The 12,320-nt window shown below is 39.2% G+C and overlaps 2 protein-coding genes and 1 long non-coding RNA gene across 4 annotated transcripts; 1 reads left to right on the top strand and 2 right to left on the bottom strand.

Moving 5' to 3' along the window:
* Positions 1 to 125: 125 nt before the first annotated feature.
* On the bottom strand, positions 126 to 748 carry LOC114821673 (uncharacterized). Its single transcript, XR_003769401.2, has 2 exons — positions 511 to 748; positions 126 to 413 (listed from the first exon to the last, which is right to left on the bottom strand). It is a non-coding gene; the product is annotated as an uncharacterized lncRNA (long non-coding RNA).
* A 624-nt stretch (positions 749 to 1,372) lies between these two features.
* Positions 1,373 to 5,692, bottom strand: LOC103456292 (filament-like plant protein 3). Of its 2 annotated transcripts, none has more exons than XM_008395984.4 (5): positions 5,238 to 5,692; positions 4,463 to 4,617; positions 3,954 to 4,134; positions 2,156 to 3,474; positions 1,373 to 1,841 (listed from the first exon to the last, which is right to left on the bottom strand). In XM_008395984.4, exons 2-5 carry the CDS (start codon positions 4,571 to 4,573, stop codon positions 1,677 to 1,679), a joined length of 1,776 nt encoding a protein of 591 aa, XP_008394206.3. In that variant the 5' UTR covers positions 4,574 to 4,617; positions 5,238 to 5,692; the 3' UTR covers positions 1,373 to 1,676. The 2 variants fall into 2 exon arrangements, with proteins under 2 accessions (XP_008394206.3, XP_017178836.3); XM_017323347.3 differs by lacking the exon at positions 5,238 to 5,692 and adding an exon at positions 4,852 to 4,969.
* A 2,259-nt stretch (positions 5,693 to 7,951) lies between these two features.
* Positions 7,952 to 12,140, top strand: LOC103456293 (uncharacterized). Its single transcript, XM_017322814.3, has 4 exons — positions 7,952 to 8,080; positions 9,288 to 9,410; positions 9,491 to 9,580; positions 9,755 to 12,140. The coding sequence occupies exons 2-4, from the start codon at positions 9,309 to 9,311 to the stop codon at positions 11,981 to 11,983; spliced, it is 2,421 nt and encodes an 806-aa protein (XP_017178303.3). The 5' UTR covers positions 7,952 to 8,080; positions 9,288 to 9,308; the 3' UTR covers positions 11,984 to 12,140.
* The last annotated feature ends 180 nt before the right edge of the window (positions 12,141 to 12,320 follow it).

Here is a 12,320-nt window from a genome sequence, read left to right as displayed (position 1 = left end):
ATTTCTCTTCACTTGTAATTTGTAAGTGAGAGGTCAATTCTCGCCACAAATGAATTTGAACCATATTATTACTAGCTCATTGTGAGACTAAACTCACTCTCTCTCCCTCAATGTGAATGATATTGTTTATTTGTTTTTTTTTTTTGGTCAAAGGTAATTTTTATTACCAACAGAACAAATTTATACAAAAGGCGGTCCAAATACAAGTGAAGCACAAAGCATAATGATGGACCTCCCACACAGCAAAGAAAGCCCAACCCAAAATAAGAATTTGAGCCCAAAACAACAAAACAAAAAACAAAAACCTAGCAGCCTATTACCCCAGCCGCCATCAGAGCGCCTCGAACCGAGCAACCTCCAACGCATCACCGGCCAACACCTCAAGAAGACGCCGGAGATCAAGCCACTCCAAGCTGCAAAATTGGAAAATAAGCAAACTTCAACATCCGTATGCAACCACAACAAAGATCGAAACCACCAAACAAGGGAAACCAATGGAAAACTACAAACCACAGGCAACGGGGCCGAGAATGGCAAACACAAGAAAAGTGGTGATGTGATCACCCAAGCCGGAGCTCTACACACCTTCCAATAAACATCACATACCACAATTAAAATTGGCCCAATAGTTTTTCCCGCCTCTACCCAGTAACCCATTAACTCGTTATATCCTTTCTCATAAGCCCAAATAAGAGAGTTTAGCACATCTGCCCTCTTGACCCTAAGGTTCACCATTTGATTGGCGCATATATTTTGCCCTCTTGAAAACCTTCTTATATATATATATATATGTGTGTGTGTGTAGGGTGTGAGGAATTTGGCTAGCCACACAAGATCGCTCACTTACAAATAGAGATAGATACCACTTGATTGTGATATAAGTAGACAGAAACACACTTCTAATTTTATCAAGAGGCTTGTATCTTGAAGTTACAAACGACCATTATAAATGCACATAGGAGTAGTCTACAATTTTAGACCACAATCGACATGTCTCTTTTAATATTGTCCAATGCCTTATGAAAGCATGCTTGGTCCCTTATGGTTTGCTCTCAGCATGTCATCACACATGTGACAAAGTTTCATACCTAATACACATACGCAAATAGGATGGCAAGAAGCACATGTAATTCACACATGGCCCAACATGCATCTCATGCAAAGTACTTTTCCTGGAGCGAGAAACAATGTATTTGGCCTTTATTCAATTCCTTGAAGTTACAGCCTTGAGAGTAAATTTATTATAAAATGTCCCACAATCTAAAACTTTCCACAAACAACTATTTAGTGCTACGGTCTAATGATATTTTTAGGTTCCATTTTAGCTAAAAGGAATTCAAATCGAATTAATATCGAATGTATTAAAAGAAAATTCCATAAACAATGTGCCTTCCAATGTATTATTGTACTGTACCTTGTTTCAACATTACCACCACGTATGTAAATACAAACTGTAGATTGAGGGGCATTGATTCCACAGTTATTGCTATACAATGAATCTTAAAAGACCTATCTACAATTTTTCTATTACAATTCCTTCTATTACAATTCTCGTTTGCTGCCTTCAAAATCTAGCAAAAAGCTCACCAAATTCATTAAACCCACCAATATTTGAAGGATTTGGCTAATCATCTGCTGTTTTCAAAATTTATACTAGCCTCAGATTTGGGTGTAAATCATGTTGTTCCACACTGTATCCCCGCGCCGATAAGCTCCGATGGCCTTTCAGAGTCCACCAGGAAGTCCTCCAGTGTTGCAAGTGACTTCAACTGTTGGCCAAGAGATGCAATTGTTTTCTGGCACTCTGCGTATTTGTTCGCAGCCAATGCTAGCTCTTTCTCCTGCCACAAACAAGAATACAACATCAAAAACCAACATATCTGAAAGATAATCTCTAATCTCTTTTATTATTCTTACTTTGATTAGATGGCATACCACCTAAGCCTAATTTTATTCTTAAACTATACCTACACCATATATTGTTTCCCAATGAGTCCATAATGTTTAGCTCTCTTTTCTACTCAATCCTACCATCCATCCAACATTCTCATTTCCACTACATATATATTCTCCTCACTTTTCCTTCTATTCCAACATGCATAGTTTCATTTACTATAATTTGAAAATTGGGTTTAGTGTGTTCAAGAAAACCAACCTGCTTTATCTTCAATTCACCATTAGTACTGCGCAATCGTTGGAGCTCATCCTCACGCTGGAGCTCAGCTTCACGTTTCATACTTAATAGCTCAGTCTCCAGTTTCTGGCATTTGGCCACATTTTCAGCTGATAAATCTCGCTCCTTAGAAACCTCTTCTTCCAGTGAAGTAGCCTTTAAAAGCAAGGAATTGTAGTCCTTTTGAACAGCTCTTAGTTGTGACTCTGCATCTTCTCTCATTGTTTGATAGGACTTTACTTCTTCCTGTGCATCATACATCGAGTCATTTGCATGAGCCAACTGTCTTTTAAGGTCTTCCAACTTCGTATCAGCCTCCGTAAGTTGACTCTGTGATGTCTCAAGCTGCTTTTGACACTCAGTCAGAGTCATCTCGAGTTCCACTTTTTCTGCTGCCATCTTCTCTAACTTCCCCTCAAGTTCCACAGTCCTTTGTATCATGGTTTCAAGTTCAGTTTTTAAAGGGTTTTCCCTAACGCTAGGTTGACGACAGTTGTCATTTTCTGTATCTGGAGTTGCGGCAAGCCTTTCCATTTCAAGAAAATCATCCATGAGATTGATTTCTACTGAAGGGACATATTTTCCAAACCTCTTCTTGTTCTTAAACTGGCCAGGTTCTGTTATTTGAGCAGGAGCCCGTGAATCTGATTGGCTTGGATCATGCTCCAAGCCACTCACTTTGTGTGTATCCAGATCAATTGCCACTATCCTCTCCCAACTATCTGACTGGCTATCTGTAAAAGACTCTGCGCAAACTGAGGATGCAGAAAAGGATTTGTGATCATTAGCAGGTAATGCTTTGCGAGTCAAGACTTTTAGCTTACGGCACTCAGCTTCAAGCTTAGCCACTTTTTTTATGCTCTCTAAATATTGCTTGCTGGCTGTTTCAGCAGCTTGGGTGCTCAAATCTCTCTCAATAGTCCTGACTTCTAGCTCCTTCACTCGAGAAAGAAGCTTAAGTTGAAGATCAGAGTTCTCTTTTTCAGTAGCATCAAGCTTTGAAAGCAAATCAAAATCAGTTGAGGCAGCAGCTCCCGATTTAGCAGTTTGAAGTTGTGCTTCGAGCTCAACAATCTGACTCTCAAGCATGGACTTTGAACTTTCCCACTCACGAGTTCTTTTGGCAACAGCATCATTGGTATTCTTGTCTTGCTCTTCTCGTGCCTGTCGAAGCTGCCTCACGCATTCTTTCAGTGCTCCATCGAGATGACCAACTCGGTCTTCAAGAGCTGATTTTTTCTTATTTGCAGCCTCAAGTTGCTGTCTTAAACGAACCGCTTCATTTTCAGCCTTCTCCCAGCCTACCATTATAATGGAATAGAGGAACAACTAATGAGACCTTTTTAAAATAGGGAAAAACAATATAATGTAAAAGTATCTACGACATCCATTGTAGAAATACTTGAAGAAACATTAAGAATATGACTTTCATGAAATTCTTGTTCTTGGAAAAAGAAAAATGTTTCAGCAAAATCAAGTAATGGCAGATTGCATAAGTATGCGAACAATGCGGATATATAGTCATTAAATACCATTCATAATAAAATGTGCCTTAAAATAGGAAGAAAATGCAGTTGAGAAACACTTTAGCTTTCTATTTATATCGTTTACATGTTTTCTCTAATTTTGGTTATTAATTTTGAGATTCACATCCTTAGAGTTTCTTTTTTCAGAGTAAAGAATACACATTATGCACAACAAGATTCAAGAAAGTAGCCTAAATTTCGAACTGCAGTAAAATATAGTGGGAGCAAAAAATGGAAAGCAGAAAAGTTAAAACCTGAGACAGCTTCTTCTGCAACTTTAGCATGCTGCTTTACCAAATCATCTTTGGCACTACAGTTAAGAAGAGCAGCGGATAATTTCTCCGTCAAAGCCTCAACACTCCCATTAACTTGTCGATCATCGGGTGGAGCTTTAGAAGCGACTTCTGGCGATAGAATGCCATGAGTTGGATTTGCCTTTGACATCAAAGTAAGAAACATTTAAGTTTGATCAATAACATCACTTAAACAGATTCAAGTGGAACTCAACAACAAGGAAAGCTTTTAACTTGTTGACAATGAATTCTCTTGCTTTTTCACCATTTTAGAGAGAGAGAGTGAGTGAGAGAGATGAAAAAAATGGTTTTGTGCAATCGAAAGAAACAAATGATTATGATTAAGTAACAACATGTTAAGCAGAAACATTCACATCTGCAACATTCATGCAACTCGACAATCCAATTATTAATCAAACTTCAAATGCAAACTGAATTGTACGAGAACAATTCATGTGAATGCAATCAACCTGATCATCAGAAAACCTTTCAGAGTGAGAAGATATGGATCCCGAACTCTCAGTGTCGCCGGGACTCTTGTCTGATGACTTCCTTTGCCATAGCCGACTCCGCCTGTCCATCTGGAATATCAGCAACGCCACAGCATCTCGGTCAGAGCCTTGGCCTACATTATCATCAAAGTTTCATGATAATGTTAGGCACCATTAGAAAGCAACAGGCCACCTTGACTCGAGACCCCAAATACACAGTTGTGCTTAAAACTTAAGGTTCAAACAAAGATACGATAATTTAAATCAGAACCCAGTTGAGTAACTTGCTGTATAGCAAATGTTCAATCGTCAGCAGAATTGCTTAAAATTCACTTAAAATATACAGTCCAAATTTTGATCTAACTAACCTCCACCAGTATTCCAGCACCAACTACCAAGTTACCAACCCAAACAAAGAAAGAGAGAGAGAGAAAGACATAGGACTCTGTCTCTATTTGTATGTAGATTCAAAGTACCCCTTAATTTAAAGGGCAATACAACTGGGATGGAACACACTTGCTTAGCTTGCTTGCTGATGCTGATGAGTCCTGACCCTTCACCCACCCAACGGCCAAGGATATCCCAAGAAACTGGAAATAGATATACTACCAACTAAACCCAATCCATTTGTAGTCACTTATCAATTACAATTTGCAAGGAATATATATATATTCAAAAGAAATTGTATTCTACAAGTACAAATAAATTGAAAAAAATGAATCGAATGGCAGTAAATAAGTAGAAGACAACCAACCTGCAGATGCTGCAGATCTCAGGACTCAGGAGGAGGAGGAGGAAGCAGGGGCAAAGCTTCTTTCTTTATGTCTTTTAATTTTGATTTGATTTATTTTTAATTTTAATCTTAATTTGGAAGAGAGGTTTTTCTTCTTCCAGGTTGAGGTCCATGGAAAAGGACACATGTGTTTATCATCATCGAGTCATCATCAACACCTCTGCGTTTGTCTTCTTTCTTTCTTTCTTCTTCCTTGGACTTTGCAATGCTTAATGGTGGCGTGTCACCCTCATTCCCGCCCATCCACCTCTCGCTCCCCCCGTCTAGTGTACAATTCATCCCCTTGCTTTTCCAGCAACGTCTCACTTTCCCCCTTGCTTCCCCAACTAGTAAGGTCGCGCCACTTAATCCCTGGAATTCACCAACACACAAGCTGCCGCTATGTCGTCTTCTGCGTCAACGAAATAAGTACACATAGATAAACACTTACATACGTCTCTATTTTATTAGTACGCGATGTCGCTGTAAGAGTACACTCGTGTTATATAAGTCCTCCAACGCGACTAGACCCCTCTCTCATCGTAATGATTTATGGATTGTGATATCCACATACATCTTTTTACTTCTTCTATATTTTTTTAGTTTTCGACCGTCGGATCGGATGAATTGAATAAGATAAACGGACATAAATTAACAAAGGGTGTGTAAGAAGTAAAAAATGGTGTGTGGATAGCACACCTCATGATTTAAAAGACATGAGTACACTAACATTCTGACATCACATGCAAATGAAATAAAAACATGTGTAAGTTTTTGTGTATATTTTCTTATTTTATTGACCAGTATACCCGTGTTATATAGATTTTATAATTAATTGATTTATCTCATAAAATTGTCATTTAGTCTCATTTCACCCCATTAAATTGGTTTTGTCTTATTTTCGTCTCATTAGCTCCCAGTTCACTCTATTTTTATCGATTTTATCAAGTAAACATTAAATTAAAAGGTAGTATGGACACTTCATTTGTTACACAAGCAAAGATAAGCCACTTGATTGGTCGCGTGGCACTTATATGAGAAATTTGGTTGATCATCACATATTTACTAGGGCACATGTGAATTGTGGCGAGAAAAGTTGGGGACACAACTTATAAGGTCGGTGAAAGAGGAGAAAGAAGTTTAGGCTTGAGAATCCAATCCTTGAGTTCTATTGATAACTAATCTTCTTGGCAACAATGACAATTTGTCGTACATTTGGAGAAAATCATGGGTTTGAATTAGAGTTGTCAAAAACGGAAATTAGATTGTTTTACTAGGTTAGAGCAGTTCCACCGGGGGTGAGAAAGGCCAACACCCAGCCAAAAAACCAACCCGACACCCAGTGAAACCATTCCAGCCCAGCATTTTGATTGGCACCCAGCCCAAGCTAGTCTCCAGGCCAGCCCAAAATCGACAGAGGCGTGAGCCGGCCCGTATGATGCTGTGTTGACGCCAGCGTGACGTCGTGGGCATTTTTAATTTTATTTCTGCAATCTCCACCTGCACCGCCCTCATCGCAATCTCCACCTCCATCACTCTCCATCGCGCCTCCAACGCCTCTCGATCCCTGGAACCCCATCCAATACACCCGTACGCCTTCTTCATATACGCCCCATCTTAAATCCCTCCTTCCTCTTCCCGATTTCCACCCCGCCAATCCTGGGACTCCGGTTGCTACGCACAGGGACCGCGTAGAGATAACTCTCTCTAATTCGAGGAACAAGAAGAAAGACCATTGCATAATCACTTCCTTATTTGAAGAAGAAAACATGGAGAAAAAAAGGGGAAAAAAGAGAGAGGAGAGAGACGGTTGATCGGAGAAATAAGGGGAGAAAGGATCGGAGAGGGAATGGAAGCAGTGGGAAGGAAACAAAAATGCTAGACCTTTCAAGAGAAAGGAAGAAAAAAATAAAAATAAAAGTATAAAATAGTAATTGATATGAATAAAATAATATAATATTAGATAAGCTGAGTGCCAGCTTATTTTTAGGGGTGGAGATGCATTTAGCCTATTACTGTTTATCGGGGTCTATTACTGTTCACTGAGCGGATAAATGCGCTAGGTGCTAGCGCAAAGTCTTTAGGGGTGAAATTGCTCTTAAAGGCAAAAAGTTGTGTCAAAATGAAATTTTCATAATACTCTGTAATTTAATGTCTATTTGACAAAATGGATAAAAATGAGGTGAAATGAGACTTAATGAGATGAAAATAACACTTTTATAGTGCATTTGTTGTACCAAACTATCTCGGACTGGATTAGCTTCAGAGATTAAATTGAATTGGCTTGATATGGATTAAGCCGTACTACAATTGTGAAACGTTTGATGTAGTATTGGAATGGCTAGGACTATATTTTTATTTTCAATTTTAGTTATGAAAACTTCTAATTGACCTCATGAACTTCCAAGCTAACAATCATACTTATATATCGACAAAAAAAAAAAACAACCGTACTTATTTTAGAAAACCCACATCACACTTATTTCAGAGAACCTAGATCCTAAAATTAATCAACATTTCAAATTTAATCTAGTATAGTCTAATGAAGTCTAGTGAGGACAAACAAACGCCCGCTAAAATAAGGCTAAATAACAGTTTGACAGCAATCAATTAATAAGTCTAAAAAAATAAAAGCGGCAGTTTTCCCTCCTGTTTCTCCAGTTCGCTTGCAAATGGGTTGTAACCTTTCCCTATTCCATCAAGTCGTCAACTACCCTGTCATCGGACCCTTAACGTAATTTCCCTCCCTCTCTCTCTCCCTCTCCACCCCTCAACCAGTCTCAAGCAGTGCACGTAAACTAGGCTCAAACCACAATCACATTCAGGTCTCTATCTCTCTCTCTCTCTCTCTCTCTAACTGCATTTTCGCATTTTTCGGTATTTGGAATTTTATATATTTTGCTTTTCTGATGTTGCCTGTTCAATTTCTAGAATTTCTGTGATCAATATCAAGCCCCACTCCAATTTCTCTCTCTCTCTCTCTCTCTCTCATTATTATTATTATTTTTATCATCATCATCATCATCATCACATATTCACAATTTGTTTAGTGAAAACGTGATTATTAGAATGTGATTTTAACTCGACTGATACTGAGTTTATGGCAATTGAGAAAATCCAGTTTTTGCTGAAAATTGGTAAATTATGGTTGAGAATAACCCTAATTTCCCGGGATTCCTATTTTCTAGATTCAAAGATTGGATTAAAGATTTGCAAATGACTACTTGAAAGGAATCATTTGCAATTTGTTTGGTTGGTACTAAGACCAACTTATGGACCATTAAAATGTTAGATAGCAGTGATTAGAAATGCACTACAGTCTACATGATCATTGCAAAGTTATGTAAGAGAGAATTGAAAATGACTACTCCAATTCAACGTAGATTTGGAACTTTGGAGTAGTAATTTCCAAATCCCTCTTACATAACTTTTGAAGTGATCATGTTGGGCATTCCTTTCTCGAGATTTGGAAGTCCCTCGCCTAAACATTCGGAGATGATAAATTTTTTGTCAGTATGCAACACTAACACTGCCACTTGTTGAATAATCAATCAATTTCATGTTTTTTTTCTCTCAAGTTCTTTCTTTTAATGGTATTTAGTAATTAGTAATCGGATAACAAAAATGGAAAAAGGAAGGAATCGGAAAACTTAGGAATAGAGGGAGTAAGGAAGGGAATGGGATCAGATCAACTACCCCTAACTGATATGATTCCTGATTTTGAGGTATTTGATTAAGAATTCCAAAAGGAAACCTATAGTTTTCCGAATTCATATGTGTAAGTAAACACGGGAAAAGTTAGGGAGTGAAATGCTTCACATACCTACACTTTAGTAAACGCAGGAGCTTAAAAAAATTAAACGATTACAACTCTTATTCCTTGTAAGTACTAAGTAAACATTGATGTCATTTGATCAAAATCAAATTCAATTACCTACTGATGTTAGTTAGTGATATCTGAACATTCTTCCTTTATTATAACTCAATTCATGGTTTGTAAACTTCATCTTTGTTGGAAATGCATGCTTACAGGTTCGGTTCCAGTGAGAAAGCATGAATCCTGTGGAACTCTTGTCTGATCTCTATGCATTGAGACAGTTATATGGACTCCTCCAGAATGGCGAAGGCTGGCCGCAACATGTAAATTCAAACAATGTAAGTTAGCACTCTATGCTCTTTTGGTTTATAACATGACTTTCTATGTTCTGTTGGTTCCTGATATTATCTTCGTGAAGGTGGAAAAAGCTTTGGACACGAGAGCGCGACAATTGTTAAAAGATCTTCTAGATGATGCGGCTGAAAAGATTTTCAATACTCATTTGAAGGTACTTTTGTTGCATCGGTGCACTTCTGCAGTATTAGCTCTGCTTTGTGATTTTCTTAACCTGCTTCTCTCTTGTGAATTTATAATTTTCTACGACATAGGATTTGTACGGTGTAATTAATTCATCCTGTGACTTTTATTTCTAACTTTGTTTCTAACGGTCTTGGTTTTGCAGATGATAACAACTCAGGCAGCTGTTAGTAGCAAACCTTGCCCCTCTCAACCAGAGCAACCCAAGGCTGTGCCTAAGAAGAATTCTCCTCTTTCCCCAACAGTTACAGTGAAATCTTCTCCTAACAGGGTCTTGAATGATGATGGAAAGGATTCTAAAAAGTACATGTTCGCTCCAGAGGAGGATGGGTCACTGAAGAAGCTGAAGCCTGAGAGAGAAATTGCGGAGTCTAAAGTAAGCATCTCATCGGACCTGCCTGAACAGAAAAAGAAAGTGTGTCGATTCTGCTTAGAAAACAATCTGAAGAAACAGTACTCAGCCAAGGAAACAAAATTCTCCAATGACAGAGTCAAGGTACCTGACGAAAACAGTGTTAGTCAAGATAAGCAACATGATTGGCATAGTCATCTCAATGTTCTCGATGAGCATGCTAAAAGATTACAAGAATCTAATACAAAGTCCACAGTGAGAGGGAATGACATCAGTGAAACTCTTGGAAATCCAAGCATTGTTAGTTCTGGTGCTTGTTCCCCAATATCTCCAACAAGAATGGATAGCAAGCAAGAAGTCGGTTTGTACCCGATTGGCCAGAGCGAGGAAAAGTCAGATGAGGGTAGTGATTACTCTAAAGTAGTTGCAAATGCAATCAAACAAATTGAGTCGCGCATTTTGGCTGTGCAGTTGAGTTCTTTTGGAATGGCGAATTCCTTCAACAACGATGCTAATGAACATGGTTCTTTCAAGCGCGACATTTCATTTAGTCCTTGTACTCCTACTCCTACAGCGCAGATAGAAGAACGGGTAACTCCTCCTCCTACTATTAGTACTACTATTACTAGAAGAGAGTTGAGTGGTATGGACAAGTCTTTTCCTTTGTTGGGTGGAACTCAGTTGCTAACTCGTCAGGCGAGTCAACTACTGTCTCAAAATCCGACTGGGAAGTTTGCTTCTACTTCTAGGGAACATGGTTCCTCCAAGGGCCTGATGGAGAGACTTGGATCGCTGAGGTTCCCTCCGAGTCAACCAGTGAGTCGGAAAGAGAAGATGGCAGGTTATGTTAATGGTCTAAGTGTTCCTACGCCAAATCAGGCTCCTATGCACGTGAAGACACCTGATCAAACATGGAAAACCACTCCAGTCCAAAATGCAACTACTAGAAAAATAAGGGCTGCAAGATCTAATCGGTTCGTGCCACCTGAGTCCATAGCTTCTTCAGTTGGACATGGACCTAGTTGTAAGAAGTTGATGAGTCAAACTCGGAGAATTAGTTTAGTGACAAACCAGAGACATCATACAATGACCGTGAAGCCAGTTTTGTTAGATGAACACAAGCCTAGTGGGACACACAAAATGTCTTATGCAGGCCAACAGAAGAAGAGAATGCCACGAAAGCAAGTATTGGATATGGAGGAGGAGACTAGCTCAGGTTGTACTGATTCCGAAACATGGTCGACGTGGACAAGTGAGACAAATTCTGAAGCTGAAAGCAGCGCTGGTAGTAATGAATACTCAAAGGAGGATTCCTGGAGTCGAGGCCTATCTAGGAGACGTACTCGTGATATTCATATGAGAATGAGAAGTGATCTCTCTTCCTCAACAAGGTCGATAAATACGGCGGCAGAAGTAAGTGCTAGTAGTAGTTCACGGAATAGTAGCTGTAGCTCATCAATGGAGGAGGAGGAGGAGGATGATGATCTCTATAGCCGTAAAAGATATCCGGACAAGTCAGTTGGACGGTTTAGGAGGCTCAAGAACAGGTTGGGACTCATATTTCACCACCATCACCATCACCATCACCACTATGACAGAAATGGTAATAGTGATGATGATCGCGGCCATTCTGGATGGAAACACCTACGGAGGAAGATGTTTGACAGCCACGAAAACCCGCATGGCACCCGAGAAAGCAGAGGGAGCAAAAAATCATTGGTGAAAGTGAAAAACATGTTGCATAATAAGCAGGGGGAGGTTGGGCATTTTCATGCGCTGTTGGAAGGGCTGTTGAGGCACATAAGGCATTCGAAGAAATCCAATAACTACTTGTCAAAGGGAGGAGGAGTAGGAGGAGGAGGAGGAGGAGGAAGAAGTTGCATTATTAGGAAGAAGAAGAAGTTGCATTGGTGGCAAATGTTTCGACGCAGGCGAGTCAAGATGCAGCCGAATAAGGCTAAAAGAGGGCGTGTCAAATTCGGATTCACCGCTAAAAGACGGCCAAAGCTTAAAATCAAGTAATTATGTCAAGTTTGCTACATTCATCCATTGAGATAAATGAAAATGTGCACAAGATTTAACAGTTAATTTGTATAGTAGTGTGCCTTCATTAATCGCATATGTTAGTTTATGACTCGTAATTGTATATAATCATTGCTTTGTATGACCTTATTGGGCATTCCGACAAGAGCCGTTAGATATTATTAGTACATTTATCATCCGTTGTCAAACCCCATAATGGAGGGGATACAACACGAGGACTTTCCAAGAGATCACCCTATCCTAGTACTACTCTCGCTCAATCTCGTTTAATTTCAGAATTCTGTTAGAATCCGATTCTAGTGCATGTGAGTTAGTA

This window comes from Malus domestica, chromosome 15 (genome assembly GCF_042453785.1).
Source record: "Malus domestica chromosome 15, GDT2T_hap1".
NCBI classification, from domain to species: Eukaryota; Viridiplantae; Streptophyta; class Magnoliopsida; order Rosales; family Rosaceae; genus Malus; species Malus domestica.
This window is presented reverse-complemented; position numbering and strand designations above follow the sequence as displayed.

Coding starts and splice junctions, on each gene's coding strand:
- LOC103456293 (XM_017322814.3), top strand. CDS start 9,309: ATGAATCCTGTGGAACTCTTGTCTGATCTCTATGCATTGAGACAGTTA. Junction 9,411..9,490: donor AACATGTAAATTCAAACAAT/GTAAGTTAGCAC, acceptor ATCTTCGTGAAG/GTGGAAAAAGCTTTGGACAC. Junction 9,581..9,754: donor TTTTCAATACTCATTTGAAG/GTACTTTTGTTG, acceptor TTGGTTTTGCAG/ATGATAACAACTCAGGCAGC.
- LOC103456292 (XM_008395984.4), bottom strand. CDS start 4,573: ATGGACAGGCGGAGTCGGCTATGGCAAAGGAAGTCATCAGACAAGAGT. Junction 3,475..3,953: donor TGCAGAAGAAGCTGTCTCAG/GTTTTAACTTTT, acceptor TTATAATGGTAG/GCTGGGAGAAGGCTGAAAAT. Junction 1,842..2,155: donor GTGAATTGAAGATAAAGCAG/GTTGGTTTTCTT, acceptor TGTTTGTGGCAG/GAGAAAGAGCTAGCATTGGC.